Source organism: Tachypleus tridentatus, chromosome 10, assembly GCF_004210375.1.
Source record: "Tachypleus tridentatus isolate NWPU-2018 chromosome 10, ASM421037v1, whole genome shotgun sequence".
NCBI lineage: Eukaryota > Metazoa > Arthropoda > Merostomata > Xiphosura > Limulidae > Tachypleus > Tachypleus tridentatus.
The window spans coordinates 116,009,726-116,024,774 of NC_134834.1; the positions used below are offsets into that span (position 1 = coordinate 116,009,726).

The 15,049-nt window shown below is 31.6% G+C and overlaps 1 protein-coding gene across 1 annotated transcript in view; it reads right to left on the reverse strand.

Annotated features, from left to right (window-relative positions):
• The window catches only part of LOC143228461 (uncharacterized protein C05D11.1-like), a 32,076-nt gene extending 18,146 nt beyond the window's left edge, over positions 1 to 13,930 (reverse strand). Inside the window, exons 1-5 of the mRNA XM_076459716.1 lie at positions 13,833 to 13,930; positions 10,972 to 11,119; positions 10,317 to 10,460; positions 10,054 to 10,236; positions 4,103 to 4,205 (exon numbers count right to left, since the gene is read on the reverse strand). Coding sequence (XP_076315831.1) covers positions 4,103 to 4,205; positions 10,054 to 10,236; positions 10,317 to 10,460; positions 10,972 to 11,119; positions 13,833 to 13,930 — 676 coding nt within the window. The remainder of the gene's footprint in view (positions 1 to 4,102; positions 4,206 to 10,053; positions 10,237 to 10,316; positions 10,461 to 10,971; positions 11,120 to 13,832) is intronic.
• Positions 13,931 to 15,049: the final 1,119 nt, after the last annotated feature.

A 15,049-nucleotide genomic window follows, 5' to 3' on the forward strand; every position in this document is an offset into this window, starting at 1 on the left:
TAGAGTCAAGGACAATGTGTGGGCTAATGCAGAGAAAGCTTCCAACAGGAGATGTATGAAAGAAGGATACCAAAGAAGATTAGTTAGACAAAAGCAACAATACTGGGCATGGGTAAAACTAGCATTAGACTGGGAAGACACCCCACAAAGAGGTGACAATGAACACAATAAATACCCATCTAGAAATACATTGGTCCATATGATGGTAAGAAAAGCCATCCTGGTTAGACGTTCTTGAGTAGGGCATGTTATTCACTCACTTAAATGCAAGATAAATAGGTCTGCTTGTACCCAAATATCAGGGGAAGGAGGAAATACCAACAATGGTTGAGAAGACTGTTCATGTCATTAGAAAGGATGAAGTGAATAAGAGATAGAAGAAATGGATATAAAATTACATACCTGATATATAAAATCTGTGAAGACCAAATCAGGCCTAGGTGATTATTCAGGCTACAACTGGGAAAGAATGGCAAACTTTAAACGTTGAAAAAAAATGATCAAAATCCCTGTTAGTATGAATAATTTCACCCAACACAGGAGGAACGTGGGCAATGTCCGAGGAAAAAAGTTGACCTGTGTAACATTGAACCTCTAACACATAAAAAATAAAGAGATCTACTGTTGGACCACTGCACCTGAGGCAGAGACAAAACACTGGTTATTGGTGTGACACTGAAGTGATATTTATAACGCAAGATAATATTCCCACATTGTCAAGTGCAGAAATAAAGCAACAAAAATAACATGGTATAAAACTCAAAAATGAAACACTGTGTGTGAAAAAAACAATTGTTACATGGGAAGCACAAAGCATACAAAAAATGATATCTGAAGTAAAATACTGCCAAATGAAATAAAGTTTTGCTATAGAAGTGTAGAGGGAGCCACATACATTACATGTCATGATACTATTAGTTAAGAGATGACACAAAATGATTTGTTTGAGAGACATGTTGTAATACAGTAATTCCAACAACAGGGAGGGCACACAAGGCTTGTGGCATGCATAAAGAAAATGTTCACACAGAGAGAACAGATCTGAATGAGAATAACCTAGTCAGTTGAAGTACCATATTGGAATTCATACACGGAATATAAAAAGTCCTGGGTCTTTAATACCAGAAATATGACACCAAACTGTGGTCTCATTTAATTAAACACTAAATGTTTCACTTTATAATTTATTCAAGAGCATTGACTAAAACATAAAGTGAAAGCAGAAAGCATACCTTGGTCTGGTCCCTTTCTACCTGTGTATACAGTAACTACCTAAGAGTGTGACCAGCAAAATGCATGTTGTTCTAACACTGCTTTCATGTAATTATATTGGAGAATATTATTTTATAAACAACTAATCAGGATATAAACTTTACACAACATTTAATATTACAAACTAAATGATTTTATCATTTACATAGTAACTGTTTCAAACTATGTACTGTCAGTTTTAGTTTGTGTTTTAATGAACACTCTTAAAGAAGCTATAAAGTGAAATTTTGAGTGTTTAATTAACCCTTTTTGCAATGGGTCAGGGTTCAAAAGCTGTGTCACCTTCTTTGTTGACTATCAAAATTTTACTGAATTACTACTTTATGAATTTATGTCAATAAGTTTGAAATAAAATTGTAGATTATAATTCAAACTTTAATATTGTATATGAATTAAATTCTTAATTTTTAAGTAAATATTAAAAGAATGTATTTAAATTTAGATTTTAGTGAGTCATATGGTATGTTGAATGCAGATGTTTAAAATTAGATTTTTGTGACATCAAAATACTTAAGTCTGTAGTTTCGTACAAATTAGGAATTCGACTTACTAATATTATCAAGCTAGAATATAAAATAAGAACATCAGATATTTTTATTTTGCTGAGATACAGTTTATATACTGAATCAAACAATGGCCTCATTTCACTCCTTCCATTTTTTTAAACAATTCCTTATACACATTTACTTCAATATATGACACGTGACTAACTAATCAACAGATTAGAATGTCCTCAGGGTGGTTTACCCTGTCATTTTAATCTGTGAAAATGCTACAACATTCTTTCGATCCAGGATTTCAATAAGGTGAGTGTTGCCTTTAGTCTGCTCAAAGTTTCCTATTTTTTAAAATCTAAGTACATCTTAGTTACTAAGCTTAGCAAATTACAGTGAAATTCTATGGTATCAGTGTAGTTATTCATGAATTTTTGGTTATTCAACTGTATGTGTAAAACTTCAAAACAAATTTTGTTTGATATTGTCCACAGTGAAATTTTAAAAGGCTTAGCAACCTACAAACAGCAACAACTAAGTACAAAGAAATAACTGTTTGCTTTACTTTTGATTTACTGTTCTATAGTTAAAAAAAAAATGTTTATAATAATTTATTTCTAAATAGTAATAATCTTTATATATACCTTTAATGTATAATAATTGAAATGTGACTGTATATTACAAAATACTAGTCTACTAAAACACAGCCAAGACAGGAAAGACTAAAGGTCACTTTTATATTACTAGGTTCGTGACCTGAGTGCATGTGCACCACATCATTAAAAGTTATCCAGTGTTAATTGGGCATGACTGAAAGGTCAATATGATAAAATATATATATTTTCATAAATAGCATTTATCAGACTTAAGTTACTTAGACTAAACATCTGTATTTTCATGTCATAATATTATAACATGTTATAATTCATCTATAATTTTCATGTAGTCATTCTAGCATGAAAACAGCATAATTTATATTTGCTTCCTAATTTTTTAATGACTGATACAAGGTTGGTTAAGTGACAGACATCACACAGTTAGAGTATAAAAAATAATATGTCTTACTGAAAACAAACGTGTGAAATGTATTTAGAAGATTTTAGAGTTTACACAAATAATATTTAACATTTTTGAAATGAAGAATTGTTTTCTTAATCATGCATAACATGAAGTCACTTTGCACTCAGACTAGTAACAAAACAGACTAATTTCACAAAATCTTTAGTAAAAATATTTCATTAAAAAGTGATTTTTTTTTGTAAACTAATAATTTTACTAAAAAGTTTACCAAATTTTGTGAAGATACACGTGCTGTATCAAACGTTATAATGGAAAAGTTTAATGTGTGCAAATGTGTATGTGAACTTGTGTGTATTATACTGAGCCCGTTGTGAAAGGGTTAACTAAAAATAACATTTTGGTGTTATAAGGTCGTTTATTTCTTGTATGAATATGCCTTCTATAAATTAATATGCAATATAAATAATTAAATAAACAGTCTTTTGAGGCACAAGGTTCCTACATAAAATATAAAGTCTTAGGTCTTGTGAAAAGCACAATTCATATAGAAAATATAAAAAACATTAGATCTTGTGAGGTGCTCCTGTCGGGTCTTATTGACCCATAACGTGAAACACAGAAACAAAATTCATAGTCATGAATGTAAAATGTAACAAAACTGTTTCCACTACTCAAACTTTTGCTTGTTTAATTTGTTTTTATGAATGAAACCAAGTATGTGATAAAGCATTTTTCATTACATCTGAAATTTCAGGATTTTTCCAGAACTATGATATAAATTTTGTCTTTCAACATTTTCAGTAATTCAAGGACCTGGGCATATTCTCTTTATTACTAGAAATTTGGGTGTGTGAATGTTTTGTTAGGAAGACTATTATTTGAGAAGCAGTGGCTTATTCAATTAAGTCCTTTAGTATGTGAGTGTAAGCCTCTCTGTATAAAAGAAACCTTGACAACTGTGAAAACACAGGATACTAACTAGAGAGTAACTTATATCTAGTTATAAAAAAAATGTGATTAACATAAATGTTAAGTTCTAATGACTGATAGCTGATTCCCACATATTTTTTGTAACTGTTTATTTCTACTAAAAGTAGCATGTGTCACATAAATGATTCTATTATAGCTATCAAGTTAAAGGTACATACAAATACTGATCTAGGTTTACATGGCATATAAATTTCAAATGATTGTTTTTAAATTCAAGTTTCATTAAATTTACGAAATGTGATCTCCACATGTGTTCAGTGTGGATCTGAAGAGATTACTTGAACAAGATACATTGGTGAAAACAAAAGTATCTAAGTATGACTTACTTCTATCACGAAGTAATGGAGATTCTAAAATCAGTTCCATCAGCAAAGGGAGATAAAGTCGTAAATCAACCGTTACCTTGCTAGTGTCCATCAGAACAAACATCTAACAAGAAAAATTATTTTAGTAGTATAGTTGTACTAGGAACAGCTATTTTTTTAAAATCAAATAAAATATCTTGTCACATGATAACTGGATTTTAAGCTTTCATTATGTGTTATCAGCACCAAGCAATCAAAAGAAACATTTTTTACACGTAAAAGCATTAAATTTTGAAGAACTGTAGTTTTCAAAAATATGCAATATTTAAGTAAATGATAACACAGAAATATATGTAACATTTTCTGAGCATAATGACAGGTAATATTCAGAAAATCTCAATATAAACAGTGCAGTGCAGGTGTAGAAAGACTACCTTCAGAAGTTGATGTGTAAACTAAAAATACCAAAAATAATTTAACTTACTTTTGTTTATTTTGAGATGTTGGTTCAACTCTTTTGCTATAGGCATGGTATAATATAGACAAATTCATCTAAACATTTGCATATGCTAAGTATTTGCACTGTAGCGTTTGACACAGCACATGTATTTTCACAAAATATGGTAGATGTTTAGTAAAGATTACAAGTATTTTGTATTCAAAAATCAGATTTTTAAAGAATTATTTTACTGAAGATTTGTTTGTGAAAACAGAGTCTGTTTTGTTAATAGTCTGATTGCAAAATGATTTCATGTAACGACGAGAAAAACCTTTCTTTGTCCCAAAAATGTCAAATATTATTTGTGTAATCTCCTAAAACTTCCTAAATACATTTCAAACACTTGTTTTCAGTAAGACTTTATACCTGTTTTTATACTCTAACTATATAAGAACTGTCACTTAAAATTAGGAAATAAATAAAAAGTATGTTTTTTTAGGTGCTAGAATGACTACATATTATAACATGAAAACACAAATATTTAGTCCAAGTAGCTTGGATTTCATAATGCTTTGCATATTTATTATTATTTATCATATTGACCTTCCAGTCATGTCAATAACATTACATATCTTCATTGAAGAGGTGCATGTACACTCATGGTATGTATCCAATAATATACAACTAATCTTTAGTCTTCCCTGTCTTGGCTGTGTTTCAGTGGACTAATATTGTGTAATATACAGTCACATTGCAATTATTATACATTATATATGTATACAGATTTTTACTATTTAGAAATAAATTATTAAACTTACTTTTCTTAAAATATTAGAACAATAAATCAAGAAGAAAACCAAACAATTATCTCTTCTCACTACAACCTTTGAACTTGGTTGCTGCTGGACACAGATTGCTAAGCCTTTTAAAATTTCTTACATGGAGGATATCAAACAAATTTTTTATATATTATATATACATTTGAATAACCAAAAAATCATAAATAACTATACTGATACCACAAAATTCCACTATAATTTGTTAAGCTTAGTAACCAAGTTCTATTTAGATTTTAAAAAAATATGAAACTTCTAGCAAACTAATGTCTACCTTCTTGAAATGTTCATTTAAAAGAACATGGCAGACTTTTAACAGATTACAATGGCTGAGAAAACCAACAGGTAGAGACATTCTAAGCTGTAAACTGGTTATTCACATGTCATACATTGATGTAAGTGCATATAAGGGACTGTTACCAAAAATATTAACAAGTGAATGGGGCCACTGTGTTGATTTAGTAAATAAGCCTCATCTCAGCAAAATAACAAGATATGAGGTTCTTGTTTGTTAATATTATTAATTTAAGTTCCTAATTTATATGAAACTATAGACTTAATATTTTGACATCACAAACATCTAATTTTAAATAGTGTTAATAACATTATTTATTTCCAGTAGATTTAGAAATTGAAAATACTTCAATATCTAATATAAAAGCACATTACTTAATTTAGAAATTAACATAATTGATAAGGATATCAACATAAATGTTTTTGATAAAAGAAAATATTTTTCTTTTCCAATATATGGTTCACCTTCTTTTAAAGTAATGTACTACACTTTTCTGTTATAAGGATTATAACTTCAAATTATTCAAAATTTGTAACAAATTACAATATTTTATCATTAATGTTAAAATATTGATACAAAAATTAATATTCAATGGATTTACTACAGAAACTTGAAATAAAATTATTAAAATAAATAAATTATACTAAAACTTTCTGATAAGTATTTTAGTTGTAACTAGGATCATAAGACAACTTGGCACTACTTTTATGTGAATATCAGGGCTTGTTTGGATTATGAATATTGATAGTTACAACAGTGGTGACTGGGAGTTATACTAGTTAGTTTAAAAAACTGGTTGTGACCCTTCAACTAGCATAATTCATTTACTGAACTACTAATTAGTGCCTAACCATCATAATAGGGTCTGGAATGCTAACTTCAGCAGGTAAGTTTATTTAACTTACTTAGAACCGTATTTGTATTTATTCATTATTTTATATTCTTTACTTTGGAGATCAGTCACCTTCCCACAACTGTCAGCAGGCAGTGAAGGATGATAGAGATGTGGGATGTTGTGGGCTTGAGGACCCACATCTCATTCTCCTGATTTCTATTGCTATTCCTTTATTTTATTTCTTTATGTGAGACTGGTAAACAGAGGTTAAGATTGTAGGTTCTACTTCCATAGTCACCTCCAAAACCTAGAGTATATTTTATATCCCATATTATAACCTGTATCCTGGGGATCCTTTAAACTGGTACAATTGTTTATTTTTTGTTTCAGCTTGTTTTTGTTTATAACAAACTAACATTAGTCAGAGATTTGAATTTGCTGTTTTTAATGCAGTCCTTCCTTTTGATTTTGTTTTATTTTACTTAATGTTTTACTACTAATATATAAACTAAAAAAAAATTTAATTTCACATCTTCCATGTGCACAATTTTAAAAGTCGTAGAAACCAATGACATGCAGCAGTTGATATCAGAGTTAGTAGCTAGAAGAGAAATGTTTGTTTTACTTGTTTATTTACATTTTCTTAAAATATAGAACAGTAAGTTCAATAACATATTTCTAAATGGTAAGAAACTATATACGTATATAATGTATAATAATTGAAATATGGCTGCATATTACAAAATATTATTGATCCACCAACCAACAGCCAAAAGAGAATCACTTTGTAGAGACTAAAGGTCAGTTTTATATTACTAAATGTGGTAACATGAGTGTACTTTTACTGCATCAATAAAGTTATGTAAGGCACAACTTGAAGGTGTACATAATAATAAATATATAATGTTACAAGATTTAACCATTTTTGTTCTTGAGTAGTCATTAGCAGTTCTTCTAGAACAAAAAACAATTTATATTGATTTCCAAATTTTTTTTAGTGGTCAAGAGATTGGTTAAATTTACAGACCCCACATAGTTAGGGGAGGAAAAATAACTGACAAAATATAGTTTTACTGAAAAACAAACAATTGAAAACGTATTCAGGAAGTTGTATAGGTTACACAAATAATATTTGAAATTTCTGGGACTACGAAAAGTTGTTTTTAATCATAACATGAAAATCACTTAACACTAAAGCAAGCAACAAAACAGACTCAATATTTTCATAAACAAATCTTTAGTAAAACATACTTAAATAAAAAATCTGATTTTTATGTAGAAAACACTTGCAATCCTTACTAGAAGTCTACCAAACTTTGTGAAGATACATACACTGCATCAAAAGTTTCTAGTACAAATACTTAATGTATGCAAGTGTGTATACAGACTCGTGTTTATTTACTGAACCTGTCACAAAAGGGTTAATCTGATCTCAACAGTGCCTAGACTAGCACTAAATTTGATAATTCCAAACTTCCTGCATAATAGTAACAAACATTTTCATATTTTTCCATTATGTCAGTGCCTCATCAAAAACAGAAAAAAAAATTTTAGATTCTTCATCACAAGATTTTAATAAATGCATATGGAATTTTTACACAAAATCAATACTACGTCTTGATATATGAAAATTGGTAATGACAAACCATTTTCTGAAGGATTCAACACTGAATTACACAACACAAAAACAAACAATATTTTCTAAATATCACTATATAAACAAGCTTTTCTTACTTAGAGAATTGGCACAGACATTAACCAGCTATATTTTAAATGTAAAAACCCATAATGACAAGTTTCGTATTTGTAAAATACTGATAAGGAACACCAAGCAGGGAATTCAAAGATGAAACAAAATTTATGTGAATAAATCAAAACAAGAGTCACCCAGAACAGAATAATCAGTGGGTCATAAACATCAACCTTATGTATGTAAAAACAGCTGGTATGGGTTTTTTATATAAAACAAATTCTCAACCCATACCAGCCATTTTTACATATATATTTTTCTCTACAAGTGGGTTTTCTCATCATCATGGAAACACCAACCTTGCTTACTTCAACACTAAAAGTATGAGTGGATGTGAATGATGGTCATAAATTGAGATCCCAAACCATTAATGAACTTCTGCTGATTCTGAACAGAAAACTGAAACCGGTACATATAGAGAAAGATCAGCTGATTAAGAAATGAGCATCTTAGAGCCAGAAAGATAAAGGAACATGTGGCGATCAGCAACAGAAGTGAGATATACAAGAAAGATAAAGAAACATGTGGCGATCAGCAACAGAAGTGAGATATACAAGAAAGATAAAGGAACATATGGCGATCAGCAATAGAAGTGAGATATATGAGAAAGATAAAGAAACATGTGGTGATCAGCAACAGAAGCGAGATATACAAGAAAGATAAAGAAACATGTGGCGATCAGCAACAGAAGCGAGATATATAAGAAATAAATAAAAGTAGAAATGTCAACCTGATTTAAACAGTTAAGATGAATAACTCAGAATTCATTAAAACAAAATGTGAATGGTAGAAATCTCATAAAAGATTAAAATATAAACCATCTGGGAGAACTTCAAGAACCAAACTGAGGCTCCAAACTTTTAGAATGAAAGGGAATATGAAGCATATGAATGTATATGTCAGTGGCTCATCAAATAAGTATATACAGAAGGGTAATTCTGGAAAACACTTGTAACAACAGAAGATCAAAAGAATCAGAGAGAAATATTGCAGATCTAATGGAACTAGTTCCATGCTAAACAATATGTACCATAACTGATATAAAGGAAATTTAGAGACTCAATACAGTCTGGAAAACAGAATTACACCAAGAGTGCTCACATGGTCATGATACTCTATAGAAATATCAGCATTCCCCCAAGCATGACAGAATACCAGATTGAAATGACAACTACAACTGGCTCTATACCTTAGTTAAAAATTGCACAAGTAAAGCCTCCAATTAAGTTAAAGAAAATATGATAATAGTGAAAATAACTACATCAAAAAGAACCTCTGAGTGAATTGAACAGCACAACTGTCAACAAGAAAACGCAAGTTACAGGTGAATCTTACGTAACATCTGACATTAACACAACAAGTCCCATGGAAGGTGCAAAAGTAGAGAATTATGGGTAAGTGATGCATGTTTTGCAAGAATATTCAAAAAGGTTTAGGGAAATGTTTTCAGTGTTTCAGAGGTAAGACTATTAGAATTGAATAGAGATTTTCATTTTTCAAAGCATTTCCTGGCAAGCCTTCTATTAATCTACAGCATCTACCAACAGGGAAATTTGCTAGAATTAGAATACCATAAGACAGACAGCTGCAATTGTAAAGTATCATGTTCATAAGGAAAGGCAAGAGATGAATACAATGTAACTACCAATGTGAGAGTCATTGTTATTTCATATAATTCAGCAACCACAAATAATTCATTTGACCACAAGGAAATCAAAGCCATTTAAATAGTTCATTCCACAGTTCACATCCCTCACATAAACAACCCACACATAATCACATATGAGATAGTATTCACTATTTAACATGTTTCTCACCTTGACAAAGTTAGTGTGAGTGTCATCCAGCTGGAAGCGACAAGGCATGTCTTTCAGACTAAAGCTGGGAATGTTGTCCAACTCATCTTCGTTGTGGTTGCTACTTCGAGATATTGGATGAAATTGAATTGCTGAAGTTGGCGGAAGAGACACACTAGTAATCACCTCTTGGGGAGGTTCAATCTAAAATTAGAAAAGTCTTTATTCCATAATGCTTTTCAACTTATAAGCTTCTGACAAAAGATGTTAATAAAATCACCAACCTCATTACTTTCTTTAGCTCTTGCAAACAACTCAGATTTTTTCTTTAACCCCTCTTCTTTCAGCATCTCACTCTGTTTAGTAATACGTTTCTTTTCCTCCTGGCTCATTTCCTCTGACATAGTAGCACTAGGTTCTCCAATTATCTAAAAATCAAGTACATTACTTAATTTTATAATATGTAGTTACTATTTTAATATAAAATGATCTTCAACTTCATTGAAGATAAGAAATAACATTTATCATCATATGAGAAATAAAATCAGAAATAATCTTAAATCAACAAACCACAAATCTTAGTGTGTATGATTTTAAAATATGTTAAATAAAAGACAATATCACCAAACTTCAAAACTCCTACTTTATTGATTCATGTTTGTTTTGATGTGAAGAAAGACAGTGAAAGTTGAAACATTTCATTTCAAACATATGAAGGAGCATATCAAGCCTAAAATTAGTAAATATTTCATTAACAAGTTGATCCAGTATTCTCTTACTTCTATTGAGAACATGTTAAATTTTAACATCACTCTAGACCAACACTTACTGTAACAAAAGGTGCTTCTAGTAAAGATTTCATTAACCAGTTCATCCAGTGTTCTCTTACTTCTATTGAGAACATGTTAAATTTTAACATCACTCTAGACCAACACTTACTGTAACAATAGGTGCTTCTAGTAAATATTTCCTCAACAAGTTGATCCAGTATTCTCTCCCTTTAACTGCCAATGAATTGACAAGTGGTATCTGGTGGACTCTGTGTTCTAACTGGATGCATTTAAATAACATATTGTTGTTAACTTTTCTGAATATTAAAAAAATATAATAACTGGAAACTAATAGAATAATTTATCTAGTAGTGGTAGTAGTTTATAATATAAATTTTAATACAAGTTTTAATTATTTAACTTAAAAAAAGAAACTTTTAAGTACAATCACAAATGTCTCTATGGTTTGTGAAAACACACACTCTCTCTCTTTGTAAACTCCATGTTAGATTTTCTTTCTTACTTTATATGGGTTTCAGAAGGTCCAACAATTAAAAAAAAACAACTATAGACACTGAAGGGCCAGAGTTTAAAATAAGAACCTTCCACTTTCTTTATTTTCCAAGATATCAATAAATTTGTTACATTCACAGTCAAATCTCCTCAAAATTCTTCATGTTTTACTGATTTATTCATGTTTATTTGCCAATGTTTACCTTAAGATCCTATTATATTCTGTTTATAATAACCAGAAAATTCAGAGTGTGAAGTACAGGATTATGAAATCTTTATATTAATATATTTTAGTAAAATACACCATTTCTCAACAGATTTGTTTCACTATAAACTGAAGTTAGTGCTGTAGTAAGTAACCTTTTTGTCACATAAGTTAGTTAGAAGGTCATATATAAATTATAGTTTATTCTGTTTTACTATTTCAATAACTGTTTACATTATTTAATTCTGGACAATCAGTCCAAAGAGTAATGTAGTAAAGTAGATTCTGAGTAGCAGTAGTAAGTGTTGTTTTACATACATCATTTATTTATTCATACACAGTCTTGGTATGTTAATAAAGAAAGATCAAAGTAAAAAAACAAATAAGACCTCTTTCTATCTTAACAGTAGCTACAGCAACATCATGTGTAGTGAAAGTTGAAAAAACACAAAATAAAATCACAGACAGCTTTATTTTTTACTGCTGTGTAAGTTTTCACAACTTCTTTCATTCCACGTTATTGCACCTTAAATCAAAAATACTATAAAAAGTAATATATTGGGCACTGGGAGTGTGGACAGTCAATAAAGTTTTAGGTTGAATCATGTAACATTCTAACTGTGTGTGTTCTTCACTGATTACATGAGGGCCAACAAAGTTTCAGGTTACATCAAGTGACATTCTAACTATGTGTGTTCCTTACTAATCACATGAGGGCCAACAAAGTTTCAGGTTACATCAAGTGACATTCTAACTATGTGTGTTCCTTACTAATCAAATGAGGGCCAACAAAGTTTCAGGTTACATCAAGTGACATTCTGACTATGTGTGTTCCTCACTGATCACATGAAGGCCAACAAAGTTTCAGGTTACATCAAGTGACATTCTAACTATGTATGTTCCTCACTGATCACATGAGGGCCAAAAAAGTTTCAGGTTACATCAAGTGACATTCTGACTGTGTGTGTTCCTCACTGATTACATGAGAGCCAACAAAGTTTCAGGTTACATCAAGTGACATTCTAACTATGTGTGTTCCTCACTGATTACATGAGGGCCAACAAAGTTTCAGGTTACATCAAGTGACATTCTGACTATGTGTGTTCCTCACTGATCACATGAGGGCCAAAAAAGTTTCAGGTTACATCAAGTGACATTCTGACTGTGTGTGTTCCTCACTGATTACATGAGAGCCAACAAAGTTTCAGGTTACATCAAGTGACATTCTAACTATGTGTGTTCCTCACTGATTACATGAGGGCCAACAAAGTTTCGGGTTACATCAAGTGACATTCTAACTATGTGTGTTCCTCACTGATCACATGAGGGCCAACAAAGTTTCAGGTTACATCAAGTGACATTCTGACTATGTGTGTTCCTCACTGATCACATGAGGGCCAACAAAGTTTCAGGTTACATCAAGTGACATTCTGACTATGTGTGTTTCTCACTGATCACATGAAGGCCAACAAAGTTTCAGGTTACATCAAGTAACATTCTATCTATGCGTGTTCCTCACTGATTACATGAAGGCCAACAAAGTTTCAGGTTACATCAAGTGACATTCAGACTATGTGTGTTCCTCACTGATCACATGAGGGCCAACAAAGTTTCAGGTTACATCAAGTGACATTCTGACTATGTGTGTTCCTCACTGATTACATGAGGGCCAACAAAGTTTCAGGTTACATCAAGTGACCTTCTAACTATGTGTGTTCCTCACTGATTACATGAGGGCCAACAAAGTTTCAGGTTACATTAAGTAACATTCTATCTATGCGTGTTCCTCACTGATTACATGAAGGCCAACAAAGTTTCAGGTTACATCAAGTGGCATTCTAACTATGTGTGTTCCTCACTGATTACATGAGGGCCAACAAAGTTTCAGGTTACATCAAGTGACATTCTGACTATGTGTGTTCCTCACTGATCACATGAAGGCCAACAAAGTTTCAGGTTACATCAAGTAACATTCTATCTATGCGTGTTCCTCACTGATTACATGAGGGCCAACAAAGTTTCAGGTTACATTAAGTAACATTCTATCTATGTGTGTTCCTCACTGATTACATGAAGGCCAACAAAGTTTCAGGTTACATCAAGTGGCATTCTAACTATGTGTGTTCCTCACTGATTACAATCAAAAATGTATTTCTGATAATGCTTACTTCCTCTCACATTTGAGCTTTATTCCAGTGAAGGTTTCTTTTCTCTGCTTATCTAAACACTGGTATGAATTTCACTTGCTCTAGGCCTTTATATCTCTCTATACCGCCCATAGCAATTTCAATTTTCTGATTCTTTCTACATACAACAATGTTTCCCCATTCCACATCCACATATAAGCTCCCATTATTACTTCCTCTTCACTTTTGAGATGGGTCAAATTAGTAGACTCAAAACCTGTCATATCATGGGAAGAAGGGTGAGAAAGAAGGTGAGTATTATACCATGGCTAGAACCCACATAGAAAGAAGGTGAGTATTATACCATAGCTAGAACCCCACATAGAAAGAAGGTGAGTATTATACCATAGCTAGAACCCCACATAGAAAGAAGGTTGAGTATTATACCATAGCTAGAACCCCACATAGAAAGGTGGTAGTATACCATAGCTAGAACCCACATAGAAAGAAGGTGTTATACCATAGCTAGAACCCCACATAGAAAGAAGGTGGAGTATTATACCATAGCTAGAACCCCACATAGAAAGAAGGTGAGTATTATACCATAGCTAGAACCCCACATAGAAAGAAGGTGGAGTATTATACCATAGCTAGAACCCCACATAGAAAGAAGGTGAGTATTATACCATAGCTAGAACCCCACATAGAAAGAGGGTGAGTATTATACCATGGCTAGAACCCCACATAGAAAGAAGAGATGAGTATTACACCACAGCTAGAACCCACACAGAAGAAGGTGAGTGTTATACCATAGCTATAACCCACATAGACAAGGTAGGGGAACAGTGAGTAAGATCCACACAAAAGTTGTCTGGATATAAAGAGCTGTGCAAAGATGAGATATAGTAATAAGTAAATTAGTGGGGTCAACAATACTTCTTGAAAGGTATGCTCATTGACCAGATAACATGAAATCTAATTCCTGGATGGTAAAGACTGACTGGTCACAGAGGCAAAATATAAATTCTGTTAGAAGAATACAAATTTGTACAGGCAATGTCTCACATTTTATCATTAGAGCAATAGGATTGTTGTACCTAAACTGAGATCCAAGGAATATTAACTCTTGATGAGTAATGTGGTATTGACTCCCAACCTGACAGTTACAGAATGTTGATGTCGAGCCACTGGAATTATAAATAGAATAAAATAACAAGTGGACAAACCCTTGCATCAATATAAAAGTGCAAAATGCAATATAGTGAACCTATAATTAGAGAACCTGTCATGCCTCACTCAACCTGTGGAAACAGAAAAACCAAAATACTAACTCTCCAACCTAACAGGTAAGGCAACAACTCCTATCTCCTGAATTATGAGGAAAATGTGGAAGAGTCCAACCC